The sequence below is a fragment of the Drosophila santomea genome, chromosome 2L, assembly GCF_016746245.2.
Source record: "Drosophila santomea strain STO CAGO 1482 chromosome 2L, Prin_Dsan_1.1, whole genome shotgun sequence".
In the NCBI taxonomy this organism is placed as follows: domain Eukaryota; kingdom Metazoa; phylum Arthropoda; class Insecta; order Diptera; family Drosophilidae; genus Drosophila; species Drosophila santomea.
Genome location: NC_053016.2, coordinates 24,513,767 through 24,535,486, shown reverse-complemented (window position 1 = coordinate 24,535,486; position 21,720 = coordinate 24,513,767). Strand labels below are relative to the sequence as shown.

Below are 21,720 nucleotides of genomic sequence, written 5' to 3'. Positions count from 1 at the left end.
TTCCCGACTTGCTAAAAAGAGCTCATGAAGATCCCATGGCAGCTCACTGCGGAGTAGCAAAAATGTTGGAGAAACTAAGAAGGTATTTTTTTTGGCCAAATTTAGCAGCAGATGTCAAGGAATTTGTCAACAAGTGTGCGGTGTGTAAAACTACCAAACACCCCAGTCAGATCTTAAGACCACCCTTACTGGTCATTCAGACAGGATCTTCCAAAGACTTTATGTCGATTTTTTAGGACCGTATCCGCGTAGCTCAGAAGGGAATATTGGATTGTTCATAGTCGTCGATCATGCTTCAAAATTCCCATTTCTTAAAGCCGTAAAAAAGTTCACTACGGAGGCTATCCTTACCTTTCTGGTAAAGGAAATCTTCCACTGTTTTGGCGTTCCGGAAACAATTATTTTTGACAATGGAGTACAATTTAAATCAGTGGCTTTCAATTCCCTGTTAGAGAAATGTGGCGTGGAGCATTTTATACCGCTATTTACGCACCGCAAGCCAACGCTTCAGAAATGGCCAACAGATCCGTTTTAGCTGCTATTAAAGCTTACATAGACCCAAACCAAAAGAACTGGGAAAGTAAGCTCAGCAGCATCTGTTGCGCGTTGAGATCGAGTTTATACTCAGCCATAAAAACAACTCCCTACAAAATGGGATTTGGGCAGCACATGATAGTAGACGGGAAGTCGTATAGAATTATCAGAGAACTAGGACTGCTAGAAGATAGAACGCAGTTTGATAAGGACGACTCGAGGGATATCATCATGCGTACTGCCCAGGATGCGATGGACGTCCAGAGGCAAAGGAACGAGTGGTCCTACAATTTGAGAATCCGATATATATCGTATAGACCTGGACAGGAAGTTTGCCGCCGGAACTTCCAGCAAAGCAATTTTTGCAAAGGTTTTAGCTTAAAACTGGCTCTGGTCTTTATAAAATCAACAGTTCGGAAGAAGTTCGGAGCGGCGTATTACGAGATCGAGGATCTCCAGGGAAAAGTTATAGGCAAATACCACGCTAAAGACCTAAGGTATTCGCCCGACAAGCTTGCGTCTTCCTTGTGGCAATATCTTACCCCAAGAGAGATTTTAGTAGGGGTATTTGTAAGACAGCTTGTCTTCGATCTCGGCCTAAAAGTTGGCACATATTTATGCCGTTCTTTAGGTCGGAAAAAATGTTTATTAGGCCGTCATGTAGAACATTTCTCCAACTGCATTTTTGGAGTTCAGACTCGAGGTCGCGACCCGAAGCGGTAGCCACTGGGCATCAATTAAGATTAAGCCAGCGAGCAATAAAGTGCGTTCAGTCCGTCCAAAAAAATCTCAAAATTACAAAAAAGAAAAATTAACAATTCAACCAAAACTCGGAAATTTCAATCAAAACGCAGAATGTACAGTGAATCAGCAGTAAACAATTTATATTTCGTTAACTTTAGTGCCAACCCCTAGAAGGTAAGTTTTGTGCGTGTGTTGTGGTTTAGAAAGGGCATAAAATTACAGGTGGCATCTAGGAGAATAAAATATTCAAAAATTAACCAGTGAGGCCAGTGAGATCAGTGAGGGATACATTGCTCGACCAGGAGGTCTGCTTCAGGATTTCATCAGTCAGCAGCGCCACCGTTAAGAGCAGAAACATAATTTAATTAAATCTTTACCATCCTTACATTATCTAGAAAAGAAATTGGTCTAGAAAAGTCTTTGGTTTAAAAGGCGGTGTAAGCTGTATTTCTCTTTCACAGCGCTTCATCGTGGAAAATGCAAAGTGAGTAGTATAATTTTTTTTACATAAATGAGAAATCAGCTGCCGTACACTGGAATAATAGAACGAAGTTGATCCTGCTTTGAGTTGTAAGGTACGATCGCAGCTCGCTCTTCAACTGAAGTGTGTGCTACCGAATTTCAAGTAGACAAAGAGTAAAAAGGAGTAAATCTGGACCACCGGGAAGGATGCAGATCAACATTTTAATGTAAGACACGATTAAAAAAAAAAATATAGAACATTTTAAAACAAAACATTAAGAATCTTGAATAAAAACAAGAGAGAACGCTATAGTCGAGTTCCCCGACTATCTGATACCCGTTACTCAGCTAGTGAAAGTGCGACTGACAGTTTTTGGTGGTTTGTGGGCGTTAGAGTGGGCGTGGCAAAAAGTTTTTTGGCAGATCGATAGAAATTAATAAGACTAATAAAAAAATATCAAAACATTTTTCAAAATTGTGGGCATGGCAGTTTTGGGCGGTTTGTGGGCGTTAGAGTGGGCGTGGCAGCATGAATCAACAAACTTGCGCTGCGTCTATGTCTCTGGAGTCTGCGTGCTTAATCTCAACTTTCCAGCTTTTGTAGTTCCTGAGATCTCGACGTTCATACGGACGGACGGACATGGCCAGATCGACTCGGCTATTGATCCTGATCAAGAATATATATACTTTATATGGTCGAAAACGCTTCCTTCTGCCTGTTACTTACTTTTCAACGAATCTAGTGTACCCTTTTAGTAAGGGGTATAAATATAATTTTTTTTTAAATTTACAAAAAAAAATTTCTTGTAGAATGTCATAAGCATAAGAAAATAAACAAGCATATTTTCCTTCCCTTAAGAAAAAAAAACACATTTATCGGATTCAAAATTAATAAGTGAAAGTGAACTCTGACATAAAGTGAATTAAAACCCGTCTGTTCAAAATTTTATCAATACCTTATGTCTCTCAAGGAGGAGGTATACAGACAAGTACTTGATCTCAAAGTTGTTTAGAGAAGACAGGCTTTTCTGTTAATAATGGCAAATACGAGTTTACATGACTCCCGTTTGGGCTCAAAAATGCTTTTTTTTTTTTTTTTTTAAATTTTATTAATTGGAATTAAACAAGTTTACTGCTACCTATGTGGCAGCTTTACCAGGTTTTACATAAATTTCTACAGCATAGGCATAGGCAATATATACTTTACTTTACAAATTAAGCTAAAAAAATATTTATAATAATCTCGATGGGAAATCATGTGGGTGGAATCTTTTCAGCCTTCTTTTTCGCAGGGGATGGATAAGCCTTCTCGCCAGGGTGTTGGGGTGGGAACCGAGTCGCCGCATGTATCTTTCCGCATGGGTCTTCAGAACATCGCCTATCTTTGGAATATTAAGATCCCTTTCGATATCTCTGGTTCTCATGTACCAGGGGGAGTTACATAGTGATCTAACGACCTTACTTTGAGCAACTCTTATTTTGTTCAGATTAGTTCTGGCCGTAATTCCGTATACTTGCAACGCATACTTCCAAATTGGGGTCAGGATGGATTTATACAGGCGAACTTTATTTGCCAATGAGAGTTTGTTTCTCGGCGAAAAGAGCCACGACATTTTTGCAGCCTTTGAAAGTACTGCTTTTTTGATCATCGTCGTATGCCTTTGAAACGTTAGTCCTCTGTCCAAAATCACCCCGAGGTATTTGTAGAAGGTCTCGTGTCGAAGTGTGGAGCCGAGCATGGAAATTCCTGAGCAGTTCAAGGGCCTTTTTGTGAATGTGACGCAAGCACATTTGCTGCAATTAATGCCGATATTCCATTTCGTTGCCCACCCCTCGAAGGCCGTCACGTATTCCTGTAAGCCCCTGGTTGCATCACTCATGCTTGTACTTCTGACCATTACCGCGGTGTCATCCGCATAGGTTGCAATGAGAACGTTTTCGTCTTCAACTTCTGTACAGCACCAGGAATCCGGCATATCGGAGGTATACAGCGAATAAAGAGTCGGGCCTAAAACACTGCCTTGGGGTACACCTGCTGAGATTGTACGCGTAGACGATTTGTCACCATCGACAACCACACTGAACTGTCTGTTCGATAGAAAGCTTTTGATAAGAAGAAATAGCTGTGGCGTCAAAAGGGTCTTAAGTTTACTTAGAAGACCATCATGCCATACTCTATCAAAGGCTTGTTGTATATCCATGAATACAGCGGTTGTATACATCTTGTCCTCCATTGCCTCCAAAGCAAAGTTTGTCACTCGGTGCAGCTGTTCTGGAGTGCCATGACTTTTTCGGAAACTGAACTGCCACTTTGGAATAGCTTGGCTCACGCTTGGAAGTTTGAGGATGCGCTCTAGTATTACCCTTTCCAACATTTTCCCTAGCGCGGGTAGAAGACTAATGGGCCTATATGCATCTACTTCAGTGGGTTGCTTTCCAGGCTTCGGAATCATCGTTATGATTGCCGATTTCCATTTGTTTGGAAAGTGTCCCAGCCTTAGGGCGCTATTAAACAATAGGACTACGAAAAGTACAGCTTTGATGGGAAGGAGTTTAAGCGTCCTGTTGTCTAGGAGGTCCTCACCAGGCGATTTTTTAGGTTTGAGCATTTTAATCTGCGTTACTACCTCTTCCAAAGTAACAGGATTTGTGGGGAGGGCCATTTGAAAAGGTTGGTCCAAGAGTGTTTGCACCCTGTTTCGGTGTTCTGCCGGAGTAAGATTCAATGGCTTAAATCTATCCTCTAAACTGCTTGCAAAGATATCGGCCTTCTCCTGACTGGAGCCGCACCAACCACCAGCCGGATTTCTGATGGGAGCCTTTGGAATAACTTGTCTTTTAAGGTTATTCGTGAGTTTCCACAGCGAGTAGTTAGTCGATGCATCAGGACTTGCATTTTCCAGCATTTGGTCAAAGTGGTCTTGTTTGTTTTTCACCAGAACTTTGTTAAGACGATTTGATAACCTTTTATAATTTGTTGTGGGCGCGTGCGTCTCCTGTTCTGGAAAATTCTCGTCTAGCTCTTCGTTTGAGCTGTATGAGAACTGAAGCGTTTTGTGGAAATATACTGCGTCTACTCTGAGTAGGAGAATTTCTGCTTCCTGGTGTAGCAAGTGCCGCAGCCACGTTAATTGTGTCCATGAACGTCACTATAGCATCTTCGATGTCTTCTGGATAATTTATGTCGATGTTTAGGTTAATGCTTCTGTCTAGGACATTCCTAAATGTTTCGACAGAGGAGCCGGGAGCTAGTAAGGATTTCTTTCTGAATTTATATTGGGGAGTGTGGCTTAATGTTGCAACTAAGGGTAGGTGATCCGAAGATAGATCGTATTTTGTTTCAATTGAAAGTTTATTTATTGGCGCCCCATTTACGACAAAAAAGTCCAAAGCTGTTGGCGTCAGTCTAGTGTTAGATGAGTAAAAGGTAGGTTCACCTGTAGCTAGAACTTCGCTAGAACTAGTTACGATGGCCTCTTGTAGTCGTTTTCCTCGACTGCATGCCCTTAGGTTGCCCCACCATTGATGCTTTGCATTGTAATCCCCTCTTGCTATACACTTGGGGCCCAATGTGATAAGTAGCTGATCAAAGTCGTTTTTAGTCCAAGGCTTATTTGGAGGAAGATACAGAGAAGCTATTTTGATAATACCACCACTCGTTGGTACATCGAGACTGGTGACTTGTACATCAGTGCGCATTGTTGATTTATTTTGACTGTGGCGAATATTGGCTTTTTATGAAGATTGCAGAACCGTCTTTGGCGTTGTTACTTGGATGATTGGCATAATATTGTTCATAGCCTGGAGTGTATACTTTTAGTCCAGGGCGCATATGAGTTTCAGTAATTAGCATGATGTCTATAGAGTGGTCAATAAGAAAAAGTCGAAGTTCTTCATTCTTCTGTACTAACCCTCTTGCGTTCCATAATCCGATTTTTAGGTTTGAGACTATCATTTTTTCGAAATCAGAACGTGGACTAGATCACGAAAAGCTTTGTTGGACTCAATCGTTTCCATGACTAATTTAAATAGTTGATCCAATCTTGCGTTAATGTCCAAGATTGCCTTCTCGAGGGTGGCAAGGTTCCTGTTAGAGTTGTATTGCTCCCCAGTACTTTGAGTGATTGTGTTCCTAGCTGGAACGCTGTAGTTGTTTTCAGCTTTAGTTCTTGTCATGTCAGCATAGGAAACTCCATTTCTGACAGCTGACGTCGACGCGTATTGTACATGGCGGATTTCATTATCTCTGTTAATGGTGTAGTTGGGTGGTCTCGGCCCTGGCTTTAATTTTTTACTCAATTCTATGCTGACTTTGCAGCCTTTAAAACTGGCAGGGTGATTCTCCATGCAGTTTGCACATACGTATTGATTGTTTAGGTGGGTCTCACATGATTTTGAACCGGTAGGATGCTCTCCCGCACAATTCCCGCAAACTGGGCTTATATGACAGCAATTGCGGGTGTGGCCAAAATTTTGGCAATTGTAACATTGAGCTATGTCCTTGTTGCGAGTAGCCTTCTCCACTGTAACGGTTTACTTTTAGAGACTCGGCCACATTCGGAGTCGGCTTAAGATTGACAAAGAACAGATTTTGTCTAGTTTGTGCATAGTGGCTTCTTCGTCGTCGTTTCCACCAGCCAAGATTTCATTTCAGCCAGGCTTCCTTGGGGAGTAGATGTTCAGTACAACGAAGCCTTTGTCTGTGAAGCAGCGCTCTATTTCTTCTCTTGGGACAGTTGAGTGTATGTTCTTCAGCACCAGCCTATATGGTTTTTCCTCACGGAGTTGATGATGCCAAAACTGGCAATTCAGGGCAGTCAAGCTACGGACCACACTTCTGAATGACGTTGCATCTGCTGTGTAGACTCGAGAGATTCCTGATCTGGAAGTACGTATGTCATATTTACCTTCAGCGATTATCTGGTTGAGGGTGCTTTCTAGCTTACTGATACTGTTAACATTTGGAACACATATTGGAGGAGGTTTTGGAGCTGCCGTTTGACGCGGCTGGTCATTATTTGAGTTGTCGGCGCTAAATTCAATTGATTCCTCATTAGTCTCCAAATCTTCGGTAAGGCTTATTTCTTCAGCTAAAGGTGCGAAACGGTTGTTGCGCAGACTAGTTGAGGGCGAAGCTTGTCTTGTTTTTCCCATAGACGCTCGGGAGATGGTTTCTTTGCTTTTTTTCAATAATGTAGGATCTTTTCCAGAATCGGTAGGGTTCCGCTTCCTGCGTCCAGAAGGGGGGCGGGTCTAAAACGAGCACCCCAGACGGGGAACCTCTGGTGAAGTAGTATAAACTGTGGACATACTTATTACAGAGGAATTAACTGAAGCAGTACTTGTGGAAGCTCCCACAGTGTATGTTGATGTTGAACAAACAAGAGAAGTGGTAACTGTATTTGTTACTGTTGAAGCAGAGCTGGTTTTACCAAGACTTGCTTGTGAAAGGCCAAGAGAATCGTATTGCCTTGAGGCAATCATAGCTCGTATCTCTGCTGGAGTGTGTCCAGCGATTTTCTTCATCCTCTCGAATCCGTTCAGCTCTCCCGAGAGCGGCGGATTAGAAGGGGTGTTTTTATCCATTTAATAATTAACTAAATTTTCAACTCGGAAAAAATAGAAATCATATGCATTGACATCAAAACGTGGAGACAAAAGTTTTATTTTCTTATCTCTCGCCGGCCTGTGCGTTAACAAGCGAGAGACAAGGCACCAGCCCAATGGACAGGGACGTACACTAAGTTTTCAGTTTCGCTCTGGTGTTTATTGTTTTTTGCGAAGTCCACAGAGACACCGCTTGGCAGACGGTGTCTAAAAATAGATTGCGCACTGATAAGCACAAGCAAAAGAAGTTGAAGACCACTCTTCGGTTCAGATTTGGAGCTGACACGACCGTACTAATTGAACGCATAAACTCGACTGCGGGCTCAAAAATGCTGCATCTATTTTTCAACGTGCTTTGGACGATATTCTCAGGGACCATATAGGAAAGATGTGATATATCTATATAGATGATATTGTGGTTTTCAGCAAGATGAGAAAACACATTCACAAAACTTGGAGACAATTTTTAAAACCCTTTATGACGCTAACATGAAATGTCAGCTGGACAAGTGCGAGTTTTTCAAATCCAGGGTGGAATTCCTCGCACTTATAATCTCTGATAAAGGGATTGAAGCCAATCCAGCTAAAGTCACAGCAATTGCCAAATTTCCAAGACCAAAAACTTTGAAGGAATTAAGATCTTTCCTATTACGGATATTACAGGCGGTTCATAAGGGACTACGCTACACTCGCTAAGTCCCCCTTATAAAACTCCTCAAGACATACCTCAACCCTGTCTGTCATTAATGGCATACAATCCTCAGAACCAATTATGGGTCAAATTCAAGAAATATATCCAGTCCATTCTAAGAGGTATAGAATTCGTTACAACCAAGTTGTAATCTTAAAAGTTAAAAATTCTCATGAAAATAAGGTTCAGCTGTCCAAAGGATTTTATTTTCCAAAAATGAAGAGGAAGATAGACACGATGGTTGGCAATACAGAATTTGCAAAGAGGGAAAATACGACTGACATCCCCCAAACCCGGAATTAAAACAGACACCGCTTCCGAATTACCCAGGTCATATCATCCATATCGACATCTACTCCACAGAGAAGATGCTAGTGTTCACTTTAATTGACAAATTTTCCAAATTGACTCAAGCTCGAATAATTAAATTTAAAGCGGTGGAAGACATTCGACTCCCATTAAGAGACATGGTCTTTTATTTTAGCGTTCCCAAGTACGTTGTGATGGACAACGAAAAAGCTCTCAATTCAGCCTCAATCATTTTTATGCTCAAAGATCAGGTTAACATTAAAGTTTTCCGAGTACCACACTATAAGAGTACTGTCAATTGACAAATCGAGAGATTCCATTCTACACTCTCAGAAATAATGAGGTGTATTAAGAAGGATGGAGTTCATAGGAATTTTGAAGAACTGTAAGATAGAGCTGTGTACGAGTATAATAACTCAATCTATTCGGTCACAGGAAAAAAACCACTCGAGGTTTTCTTTGGTATAGTATTAACGTTCAGTCCCGAAGACTTCGAAAAAACCAGGCTAAACAATACTGAAAGATTAGGACAAAATCAGGACCTACAATACCACAACAATAAACGAAAACCCATTAAAATATACAGGATAGGCGACGAAGTTTAAGACTTAACTGCAGATTAGGTTCAATGTTATCACCCAAATAAAAAGGAAATAGTTAAAGAAAATAAAGAATATTTTAATAACAGAGACAGGCGGGACTGTACATAAAACTAACTTAAAAAATGACTGATCCTTTTTGCAGAATACTGACTCTGGGAACGCTGACCGGAGCAAAAGCAACCATGGAAATTACGGACTATACGGACGTATAAACGGCAACGATCCATAAGGGAATCGGTAAAATAAGAACATTAACAACCGGACTAATATACGTCATTGATCTAAAGCATATCGAGGATGCACTTTATAAACTAGCTGGACACATAGAAAATAGTCTAGAAACTACGGACACATAGAAAATAGCCTAGAACTAGCCACATTCGACACCATTACCTCCCTCTTCCATAACAGTAGACCCGTTAGAGCCATTAATTTACTGGGCATCGCATGGAAATACGTGGCAGGTACCCTAGATCATGACGACTTTACATCCTTAGAAAACAGCGTTAACGAGATAATAGAAAACAATAATAAACAGGTAGTACTCAATAACAAATTTAAGGTCAGACCTCGTAAATTGTCTAGTGTCACCTATTCCATAAATAATTATATTAGGAAACTTTGCGGAAGAGATAACACTTAATCTTCCAAACCAAGTTAGGCTCATCAAAGAAGAAATAATAAATAGAAATAGTAATAAATAGTTTTCCATAAGGAGAAAAAAAGCCAATTGTAAGGGATAATACAATCATAAATGTTAAATTCAGAGAGTTATTAATAAAAAATTACAACATATTTATAGTAATAAAAAATTATAAAACTTTTCATAATATGAATGCTGTAGCCTTTGTCACTGTCATTTGTCATTTTTTTTGCGATAAGCAACTATAGTCTATAGATGTACTATAGTCGAGTATGATGATGTGTACTGTATACATTTTATGCAATGTCTATGTACTATGTATTACAGTTTGAATTCTAAAATGTAATATAATTATCGCTGCGTATTGATATTTTGAGATTCGATCGAAGGCAAATTCATAAAAAAAATTCGTTCACATTTTGTGGCAATGTGGGATATTTGACGGATTTTGGGAGTTCCTGTGGGATAGGAAATACGCTTACAAATGTGGGAAAAACTCACACAATGTGGGACATAAACGACACTTAAGCATACCGAATCAATTAAGAAATTCGTACATGAGTTATTCATTATTTAAAAATTGTAAAGCTTTCTTAGAAAAGCAATATGAAACTAGCTACTGTTAATATAACAATTTGAAGTATTATAAATATCTACAAACAAACACTTTAACAACTTTATAATAAACAAGAGTCGAGTTCCCCGACTATCTGATACCCATTACTCAGCTAGTGGAAGTGCAAAGGAGAGTCTTCAACACTGACAGTTTTTGGCGATTTGTGGCCGTTAGAGTGGGCGTGGCAAAAAGTTGTTTGTCAAATCGATAGAAATTTACAAGACTAATAAAAAAATGAAAAAATATCAAAACATTTTTGAAAAGTGTGGGCGTGGCGGCTTTGGCGGCTTGTGGGCGTTATAGTGGGCCTGGCAAAACGTCTTTTGGCGAATCGATAGAAATTTACAAGATTAATACAAAAATATCAAAACATTTTTCAAAAGTGTGGGTGTGGCATTTTTGGGCGGTTTGTCGGCGTTAGAGTGGGCGTGGCAACATGAATTCCCAAAAACTTGCGCTGCGTCTATGTCTCTGGAGTCTGTATGCTTAATCTCAACTTTCTAGCTTTTGTAGTTCCTGAGATCTAAGCGTTCATACGGACGGACAGACAGACGGAGAGACGGGCATGGTCATATCGACTCGGCTATTGATCCTGATCAAGAATATATATACTTTATATGGTCGGAAACGCTTGCTTCAGCCTGTTACTTACTTTTCAACGAATCTAGGTCGGAAACGCTTGCTTCAGCCTGTTACTTACTTTTCAACGAATCTAGTATACCCCTTTACTCTACGAGTAACGGGTATTAAAACAAGAAAACAATGATTTCTTTTCTTTAATTTTAATTATGGATCCGATTGTTTGCATAAATCAAATATAATCGGAATAATATATTTTCCAAAAACTGTTTTATATGAAAATAAAATACTTGTCTTCCCATTTATTTTATCATGGTTATTATTAATACTACTTTTGGGAAAGGTTCGTGCAGAAAACTTTAAAACTGAGAGATATGGATATACTTTATATCATCGAGTTTTCTACTTCACTGCGTTGCAAAGTTCTTATGAAATCATTATACCCTCTGTAAGGTTATAATGGACTTGACAACGTTCTGAAGCAACCTTCCAAACGGTAACGGTATAAAAATATAAATGTATTAATTGGATTCGAAGCTCTAAATATTTTTTTGATGTATTTCCTATGCGTGAAAATAAAGTTATCAAATAAAACGAATCAATTATATTACATCTTAATTTTTTCATTCCATACTTAATATATGTAAAACCTTTCAGAGCAGCAACATGCAACTTGCTATTATTTTTCTTATCATAATGTTACAAGCTGGTAAAGCCTTTAAAAGAACATGAAACACTACAGACAAATAAGTATAATTATATCACAGGAAAAAACGATTGCGGTCTAAAAAGTCACGCTGAACTAATACGCTTAGCGATAAAAGCGGATAATAAGATTAAGGATCTTATCCATAATGTCTCAGGTTTTGTAAATGGCAACTATGAGTTTAAAGAAAAGTACGAAAACCTAAGGATCCCGTTGATGGAAAATTATACAAGTCTACCAACTAAATTAGCGCATATTCGAGAATTCAAGGCTTACAACAAGGAAAGACTTAATTTAGAGGAAGGAATCAAATCAGCAATTTCTAAGCTACACACAACAATGTCAGAAGATTGCCAAAAGCTCAGTGCAAAGCTTCGTAAGCAACTGTTATTAATGTTGGTCACCACCAATAAAAAAAAAATTGATGCCTTAGATAACTTTGAAAAAGGGTAAGTTTTTGGAAAAGTATTCTTGTAAAGCGAAATCCATTCTTTGTCAATACGAAAGTTTTAGTCTACTAATTTAAAAAAAAAATAATAAGCAAATCAGGGAAAACGGTATGGTCGAGTTCTTCGACACAAAATGAAATTTTCAAGACAAGTGATAAAATTATAAAAAAAATTAAACAAGAGAGAACGCTATAGTCGAGTTCCTCGACTATCCGATACCCGTTACTCAGCTAGAAAAAGTGCAAAGGAGAGTCTTCAACACTGACCGTTTTTGGCGGCTTGTGGGCGTTAGAGTGGGCGTGGCAAAATCGATAGAAATTTACAAGTCTAATACAAAAATGAAAAAATATCAAAACATTTTTGAAAAGTGTAGACGTGGCAGCTTTGGGCGGTTTGTGGGCGTTTGAGTGGGCGTGGCAAAACGTTTTTTTGCAAATCCATACAAAAATGAAAAAATATCAAAACATTTTTTAAAAGTGTGGGCGTTGCAGCTTTGGGCGGGTTGTGGGCGTTGGAATGGGCGTGACAAAAAGTTTTTTGGCAAATTGATAGAAATTTGCAAGACCAATAAAAAAATAAAAAAATATCAAAACATTTTACAGTTTTAATACTTAGCGTAAAACCACTTCTTAAGCTTCCTCCCTATTTCTTAAAAATACCAAGGTAACATCGGATCATGCAATTGCCGATATATTTGCTTAGTCTTTTCATACAGAATATTCTACATTACCTCATTCTGAACAACATTAATCTTACTCGGTATAATTATGTCCCACTCTAATAGACAGCTTCCTGCTTTACGAATGGAATCCCAATGGAATTCCCTCTTCTGAAACTGTTCCCGTTATCTCGAAAAACTTCACAGTTCCCATATATATGGGAAGAATCAATAACAAATAGGTAACATATTGGATGCAACCAAATAAAGAGGTATCAGTGAATTGTTGGCTGTGAATTGTCACGGCTTTATACTTCCAGATTAACAGCCACTATCCTGTTGGAATTTACTTCTGTCATTATATAAGAGGTCAAAAGATCCGTAGATTGAGTGAACACGTTGTCATGTTCTAATTTCACAGATTACAATCCTGAACTTACAATCCTATCTAGACAGCTTTCATAAATGGTGCTATCATAGTTTACTAAACTTAAATGGTTTTAAGTGTAAGCTTACGACCCTGGACCCAAAACATAAATTTTCCGCTCATATCTCGCCCATTGTCCTTACTTGACTTAACCTTATTTATTTCACAAGTCCATACAATTCTTAATTATGGAGCGCCGGTTTGGAGTCCGTAAAAAGGAGCTCATTCGCATCGCTACAAAAAAACTTTTTTCTGTCTGCCTTACGGCGCCTAAATTCGGATGCTTACCCTATATAACCCTTTTATTCCAGTAGACTGCCAATTAACTTACGCCCTAGCCAACAATCTTTGGCATTTTTAACTTTTTTTTTTTTTATATGTACTTTGCTTTTATTCTCGTTTTTGAAACCAACAATAAGTGTAACAAATCGTATACTATAACCTAACTAGCAGCCATATAGACTGTAACAGTGGAAATGGCCTTGACAAATTATGGCTGGGTTGAAAGGTCGGTACGTTGAAGAGAGGTTCGGTTGGAAACAGGGAGATTTGGGTGGGCAGAGAGTTTTTCATTGTGCGACGCTTTTTGCTTGTGTATTTCATCTTTTACTGCGAGAATGCCGAGGTCCCTGTGGATGTTTTGGTTTCGAATATATCATGGTGGCCCAGTGATATTTCGCCGGATCTTGGATTGAGCGCGCTGTATGATGTCTATGTTGGTTCTGCTCGTGTTCCCCCACAGCTGGGAGCCATACGTTCAGATTGGCTTAAGGGTGGAGTTGTAGAGCAGGACCTTGTAGTCCACACACAAGGGCGATCGTGAGTTTATAATCCATTGGAGGCTGCTGGCTTTAAGTTTTAGGTGCAGTTTCTTGCATTTGATATGTCTACGCCATGTTAGACGTCTGTCGAGGTGGATGCCGAGATACGTTACTTCATTAACTTGGGGGATCTGCGTGCTATTCATACAGAGCGGAGGGCAAGTTTGTCTGTTAAGGGTAAACGTTATGTGTTTACACTTTTGTTCGTTTATTCTAATACGCCAGTCAGATAGCCACTTCTCGACTACCACGAGATGGTTGGCGAGTTGGGTTGTTGCACGGACTGGGCATCTGGAGCGGCTAAGGATCGCAGTGTCGTCGGCGAAGGTGGATGTTGTTAGTCGGTCACTCGTGGGAATATCTGCTGTGTAAAGGACGAATAAAGTAAGCCCAAGTGCGCTGCCTTGTGGGACCCCAGCTTCGATAGGGTATTTGTCGGAAATGGTTGTATTGCACCTCACTGCGAAGGCTCTGTTGTATAGGTAAGATTCAAGGAGTTTATGAGTGTACCCAGGCAAGAGTGTTTTAATATTATGCATAAGTCCCTCGAGCCAGACGCGGTCGAATGCATGAGATACATCGAGGAATATCGCGCTGCAATATTCTTTACGCTAAAAGGCTGTGCGAATCTCTGATGTTATTCTGTTGACTTGCTCGATAGTTCCGTGTTTTCCTCTGAAGCCAAATTGATGGGATGGGATAATGTTGTAAGCTTCCATATGTAGTATTATGCGCGTTAGAAGGCATTTTTAAAATAATTTTGACAAACATGATAATAAACTTATTGGTCTGTATGATGATGGAATCGTGTAATCCTTTTCGGTCTTAGGTATCAGTATTTTTACTTGGGTAGTAGCTAAGGCTTATGATTCATTTAAAGAGTTTACAGATGACCTCAACAGCACAGTACGGAAGTTCCATTATCATTTTTGTAGTTATTAGGTCGCCGCCTGGAGCCTTTTTAGGTTTTAGTTCCTCAATGACTTTTGTGATCTCATTCGGCTGAAATGAAGTTGGCGTACGTTCCAAACCGGAGTGGATTTGGGGAAGAACGTGTGCATTTGCTGAGGGGTTCGGCTGAAAGACGCCCCTGAGATGTAAGGAAAATGTTTCGGCTCTGTCTTTGTCGCTGCGGGCCTAGCGACCTGAAGAATTTCTTATCGGGGTGACGGTTTCAATTGGAGAGCTTAGATTTGAGTGAGCCCTCCACAAGGGATGCTTTGTACTGGTTGGCGAGAGTTTTTCAATATAGTTTAGTTGGGCATTTTCAGCGTCTTGCTTCAGAGCCCGGCTTAGATTGCGGGTGGCTTCATTAAGACGTTGCTTTGAGCATGGCGATCTGCTGGTTTGCCACGGCCGTCGAAGACGCCTCTTTTCCAGAACCAGCTGTTCGATTCGCAGGTTGGTTTTGAACATCTTCATTTCCACATCCTTCCGTTTTGGTGTTGAGATCCTGGCTACTGTGACGAGTACCTCTTCCAGAGCGGCGGTAGAGCAGTCAATGACCGCTTCTATATTTATCTGAGGAGTTCAATGTGGGAACTTACATGCTTGCTGTATTTCATTCAGTTTGTGTTGTGCGACGTCAGCCTATAGGGGTGGTCCGTAATTTCTGGGCGTTGAAGAAGGGTTATCAACAAAGGCGAGTGGTCAGCTGAGAGATCCGGTAAGGCCATGGCGCTTATTAAATCGCGTGAGATTGTTTTTGTCACTACGAAATCAATGAGATCTGGGATCTTTCTGGGATCAGTAGGCCAATATGTGGGGCTATCATGAGAAATTCATTATACAGTTGCCTTCCCTTGGGAGTCACGAGGCGTAATCTCCAGAGCATGTGTTTGTTATTGTAGTCTCCTGCAGCTATGAAGTGTTGTAGAAGTCCATGAATTGACCTTCAGAGATCGTAAAGCTAGGTGGGCAGTAGCGGCAATGCAAAGGTTGCAGTTTCCTGACTGCACTTTCATTTACGTGGTTTGCAAGTAATTTGTTGCAAACCTTTTGTAAAAGTGGTGTTTGATGCGTTCTCTGGTTAATATGCCGGTTCCGCCGTGGGCTTTTCCATCCGTATAATCTGTGCGGTAGAAGGTGTAGCCTTTTATATGGAAGTTATATCGCCCAGTGAGGTGCGTTTCAACCAGCTGCATGGCGTCGATGTGATTTGAGTTTAGGAATTTCGCTATTTCAGGTTTATGGCGTGAAATGGCGTTATCATTCCACATGGAAATATGTAGTTTATCAATTTATTATTTGGACTGTTGTGCTACAAGCAACTGAATCACCATGTTCTGGTTCTGGACAAGGGTTTGCATAGTTGCTTTCATAAACGACATTAGTTCCATCATACTTTGTTGCATGGTGACCAGCATAGTTTCCAAATTGCTTAGCGGCTGCCTTGGGACCTGCTGAGCGTTTCTGATTGTGGCTGGAGTGGATTTTCCACGTCTGCTTGTAGTGCTTCTGCGTAGGAGATGCCATTAGTAGTATTTAGCGGACCGAATGAAGCTCTGGCTGCCTTGCCAGAAAATACGTCTGCGGTACTTTTTGGGCTATGAAACGCGTTTTGCGTATTTTGTTGACGGCGTTTCTTGGATTTACTTTACTGAGCTTCTATGGTCCCTCTTTGGATCGCTGGTCATATTTCGAACTTATTACTCGTGGCCATTATTAATTTAAAACAAGAGAGAACGCAATAGTCGAGTTCCCCGTATAGTGGGCGTGGCAGAACGTTCCTTGGCAAATCGGTAGAAATTCACAAGACCAATATAAAAATGAAAAAATATCAAAACATTTTTCAAAAGTGTGGGCGTGGCAGTATTGGGCGGTTTGTGGGCGTTAGAGTGGGCGTGGCAAAAAGTTTTTTGGCAAATAGATAGAAAATTACAAGACTAATACAAAAATGAAAAAATTTCAAAACATTTTTCAAAAGTGTGGGCGTGGTAGTTTTAGGCGATTTGTGGGCGTTAGAGTGGGCGTGGCAACATGAATCGACAAACTTGCGCTGCTTCTATGTCCCTGGAGTTTGTATGCTTAATCTCAACTTTCTAGCTTTAGTAGTTCCTGAGATCTCGACGTTCATACGGACGGACAGACGGACGGACAGACGGACAGACGGACAGACGGACGGACAGACGGACGGACAGACGGACATGGCCAGATCGACTGGGCTATTGATCCTGATCAAGAATATATATGTATACTTTATATGGTCGGAAACACTTCCTTCTGCCTGTTACATACTTTTCAACGAATCTAGTATACCCTTTTACTCTACGAGTAACGGGTATAACAAATATGTACTTGTCTCTGTCATAACACTAGTTAAGAATATAGCTTTTTTTCTTTGATTGGTTAGCGTCTGTTCGCACGAGATTATAATTTAAGTTTAAATTTTAGTTTTAACGATTCGCGCAAAGCGGGTAAGGTGTGGCAGCACAGTTGGTCTGGCAACGCTACTCGGTTTGATCGACCGGGCCTTTCGCAACAATTGTTTATATTTTACAATTGACCGAAAAAAAAAGGTTTGGAATCAACGTTTTTTCACCAGTGACCGTGCAGCAAACACGGGGTGCAACTTAGACTTTGCACACTTTTCGACCATTTCTGACAGCGACGTCGTTAGAAATCGAGCTGTATAATACATGGCAGCGCCCCTGTGTCGGTTGGGCAGAAGGTCTAGCCGTGGGACCCGCTCGCAAAGAAATTAAATTGAAGTAGGAACATAATAACTACCCAATTTTGGTTACCAATCTGTTTTCAACATATTAAAACACCTTGCCCTTTCAACTGCACTTAAACAAATTTTGTAATACTTTAATTTTCGGACAGTCAGAAAATTAGGTTCGCTATTGGTTCGCTTCAACACCTGCTCGACGGCTTGGGAATCTGGTGCTTTTGGTCGGAAATATCAAGATTCAAGAAAGTTAACAGAGGAGAAAGCAAAAAAAGAGAAAGGTCTTTCTTTGGGAAGTCTGGATGGTAATCGCTCACCCTTTTGTACCCTTCTACCGTCAAGACTTTCAGGGGGGTTTCGACAATTATTATTATTATTTTCCGTTCGAAAATATATACCCGAAAAATACTACTTCTTTTAAGCTCCTAAAGAGGAAATGACCTATAGATGACGTGGAGTACCAATACCCACGAGTACCAATATATCGATTTATCTATTTACTTAATCCTCGTCGCGAATTATTACAAGTCTCGGCTTTTCGAAGCTAACTTTCTTGCTATGCCCCATACTCGTAGAGTAAACGGGTATGCAGGATTGGTTGAATAGTATACAACTGATTAAAAAAGACTGTCCGACCGTTTAAGGTATATATACTCTTGATCAGGAACACTAGCTAATATTTTCCTGATCAGGATCACTAGCTGAGTCGATTTGACCATGTCCGTCAGTTTGACCGTCGATACTTCAGGAGCCTGCTGATTCCAGAGACATATAAGCAGCGCCAGTTTGTTTACTGGTGTTTCCACATCACGGTCACAAACGAATTCAAAATCCAATGGTAAGAACATCTTACCAATATATTTTATTGATTAAAAAATCAGGCGAAACATAACTTGCGGCATCAGCAGTGCTCTACGGTTTAATTAAAATTACATAGATCATATACTCAGAATCGGAACCCAGGCAATTGACAAAAATTTAACGCAGATGGCAGTTAGACCATTAAAAAAAAACAAGACAGAACGCTAAGTCGAGTTTCCCGACTATCTGATAGTTGTTGGCGGTTTGTGGGCGTTAAAGTGAGCGTGGCAAAAATATTTTTTGCAAATCGATAGAAATTTACTATAATTTATGCAAAAATGAAAAAATATCAAAACGAATCTAGTATACCCTTTTACTCTACGAGTAACGGGTATAATAAGGTAACTCCCCCAATTGACGAGTGTCTAATGGTCTGAGGGTCTAAACAAAACATTCTGCGATCGACGTTACAAAACCCACCCGAATATTCAATTAGAGGTACTTTGCACCCTATAATGATACCTACAAATTAAAATTCCAACAAAAAACCACTTGTACTTCGCTAAAAATGGCATTCCTAACGCGAAGATTGTATCGCTTCATTTGAACACCAGGCTTCTGCTGTCTACAATCAATACTATCTTTTTGAGCACAAAATTAGATCCTACTAATAAAATTAGTAATATTTATTCATTTCGTTTCTGTACTCGTTTCTATTTCTCGTGTATATAATTTCGCGAATAGAGCCGTATGATAAACGGCAGCGCTTCTCGGTTGGTTAGGCAGAACGTGAGGAACGCTATAGTCGAGTTTCCCGACCATCTGATACCCGTTTCTCAGCTGGTGGAAGTGCGAAGAAGAAATATCCACACTGACTGATTTTGGAGGTTTGTGGGCGTTAGAGTGGGCGTGGCAAAAAGTTTTTGGGCACGTCGATAGAATTTTACAAGACCAATACAAAAACAAGAGAGAACGCTATACTCGAGTTCCCCGACTATCTGATACCCGTTACTCAGCTAGTGTAAGTGCGAAGGACAGTTTTTGTGGGTTTGTGGGAGTTAGAGTGGGCGTGGCAAAAAGTTTTTTTGCAAATCGATAGAAATTTACAAGACCAATACAAAAATGAAAAAATATTAAAACATTTTTCAAAAATGTTGACGTGGCAGTTTTGGGCGGTTTGTGGGCGTTAGAGTGGGCGTGGCAACCTGAATCGAACCCGTAACTCAGCTAGTGGAAGGGAGGAGAGTCTTAAACATAGTTTTTGGCGTTTTGTAGGCGTTATAGTGGGTATAATTTAGTATACCCTTTTACTCTACGAGTAACGTATATAAATAGATTCCCTAACAAGGAGTATCTGGAAACGGTTGTAATAATTTGTTGTCCCACAAACCATGTAAAAGGAAAAGCCTTGGGACCCATGCAAGTACTGATAATCTCAACGAACCAAATAGTCTGTTCCAATTCTATTGGTCAGGTCATAGATAAGCACGAATAACATAAATAATGTGGTTAGACGAATGCACGTCAGTTAGTGTAGGAGAATTGCAGTATTGTTGCCTTAACTTCTAAATAAACATAACCGATAAACATAACCACTGCCGGATTTAAGATCAGAAAAGTTTCGCTGACTAGCCTTTACATTCTCTTTAGTATCTCTGAAATTGAAATATTCAAATCAGCTCTGGATAGAGCGTTTCAAATGAGATCTGGAAGAGAAAAAGCATTTCAAATCATCTCTCGAAAAGATTGTAAAGGGTAATCAGGCGAACTTTTTATTCATGTACATTCATGTCCACTAATAACCCTTTTTGTAGGCTAGAGTTGTGTAATTATATTGTTATCCGCAGTGTTATTCCCAAAAAGTTAAAGCTACATGAAACAATCAATAATCGTCGAGGTAAAGTAACACCTTATTTCTTAGATGAGCGGGCACATCCTTGTCCATCAAAGAGATCATTGTACTTGAGCCATTGTACACCCCAAAAGCATAACCCTACTCTGATAGAGTGGTCTACCAGGGAGACTGAAATACGTTTTGTTGTGCGAGAAGACCTCTATATGACTTGCCTTTTTCTTGCTGTCTTGAAAGAATGACGGATAACAGTATATGATAATTGCTAATTTAGACTGAAGTATGTTTTGTTGTGCGAGAAGACCTCGATAAGACTTGCACTTGTCTAGCTGTTTTGAAAGAATGACGGATAACAGTTTATGATAATTGCTAATTTAGCCTGCTCACGTTTAAACATTTGGGAAGCAGATCGTAGTTTCTACTGTTTACTGTTTAGTTTATTCAATTGGTTAGTTTCAGACACTGGAAATGATTATATATTTATATATAATATAATATATATACAATATATACATATACATATATATACATATACATACATACGACGTATGTAGACGTCGGGGGCCGGAAAAGTCGGTGTCGCAAGTATTCCCAGAATTTAAGAAAATGAAACAAAAAAGGTGTTGGATTTCGTCCTTCTCTGGTCGGGGTTTATTTTCGAGTGATTTTCCAACATGAATATGGAGGCTCCGCCGCTGTTCGGCATGAACATTCTCCCCCCCTTGCAAGAGGAATACTTGAAAATTTAGGAGAGAGAACCGCGTCCCGAAAGGATCCATCCCAGCTTGGAATTTTGTGCCGTGGGCAGGCCGTCCTAGCTCGCGATGATACCCGGCAGCATCAGGTCGGCGTAAACGTCTGCTCCAAGGACAGCCGAGACAAGCGCTGGGTGGATCCACCGCTCATCCGCTAGCGTCATGTTGTGGAACATGTCCTGCACCTTCGGATTCAGGGGCTGTGCCGGCGTCCGGCTCTGCATCTGCTCGTCCACCAGCATCAGCAGCTGTTTGCTCATCCGGGACGTTTTTGAGCGAATCTCGGTGGTGCACAGCCGTTCGTTGCCCACGCCCGTGACGGCCAAGTTGAGGGCCTTCACCAGCGAGACGTGAATGCGACTCACGGGGCAGCACGGATCCACCAAGACTCGTACATCGAATATCTTCTGCTCGGACCCAATGAGCACGGCAGCGGTCGGAAGGATGCTGACGCTCGTCCGCACCAGGCTAGGCGCGCGCGTCAGCGTTGACAAGGAGCTGCGGGGTGGGGAACTATCCATCGGCGAGGTTAAGCGTGACCCGGTCGAAACCACCTCCTGACGCCGTTGAGGCTGAGGCGCTGCTCGTGGCTTGCGCTTCCGTTGAGGCCTCGAAGAGCCTGGCTGTTCACCGCGGATGTGCAGCAGAGTGTGGTGGGCCTCTCGGCAGATGCGGCACCTCGCTTTGCTGCGACACGACCGACCCGAATGCTCGTGGGCCAGACAGTTCGCGCAGTACTTGTTAATCAAGACTGCCCGGAGCCGCTTCACAGCCGGCAGTTGCACACTCGACAT

General features: G+C 40.7%; 3 protein-coding genes across 4 annotated transcripts in view; 2 read left to right on the top strand and 1 right to left on the bottom strand.

The window, feature by feature from the left end:
- The window catches only part of LOC120457262, a 46,033-nt gene that overhangs the window by 16,863 nt on the left and 7,450 nt on the right, over positions 1–21,720 (bottom strand). The window lies entirely within an intron of this gene.
- LOC122756498 lies at positions 652–9,161 on the top strand. Its single transcript, XM_044006317.1, has 2 exons — positions 652–1,031; positions 9,092–9,161. Exons 1-2 carry the CDS (start codon positions 652–654, stop codon positions 9,159–9,161), a joined length of 450 nt encoding a protein of 149 aa, XP_043862252.1.
- LOC120457274 overlaps positions 11,445–21,720 on the top strand; it is a 75,672-nt gene continuing 65,396 nt past the window's right edge. Inside the window, exons 1-2 of the mRNA XM_039644703.2 lie at positions 11,445–11,496; positions 11,555–11,942. Coding sequence (XP_039500637.1) covers positions 11,454–11,496; positions 11,555–11,942 — 431 coding nt within the window. The 5' untranslated portion in view covers positions 11,445–11,453. The remainder of the gene's footprint in view (positions 11,497–11,554; positions 11,943–21,720) is intronic.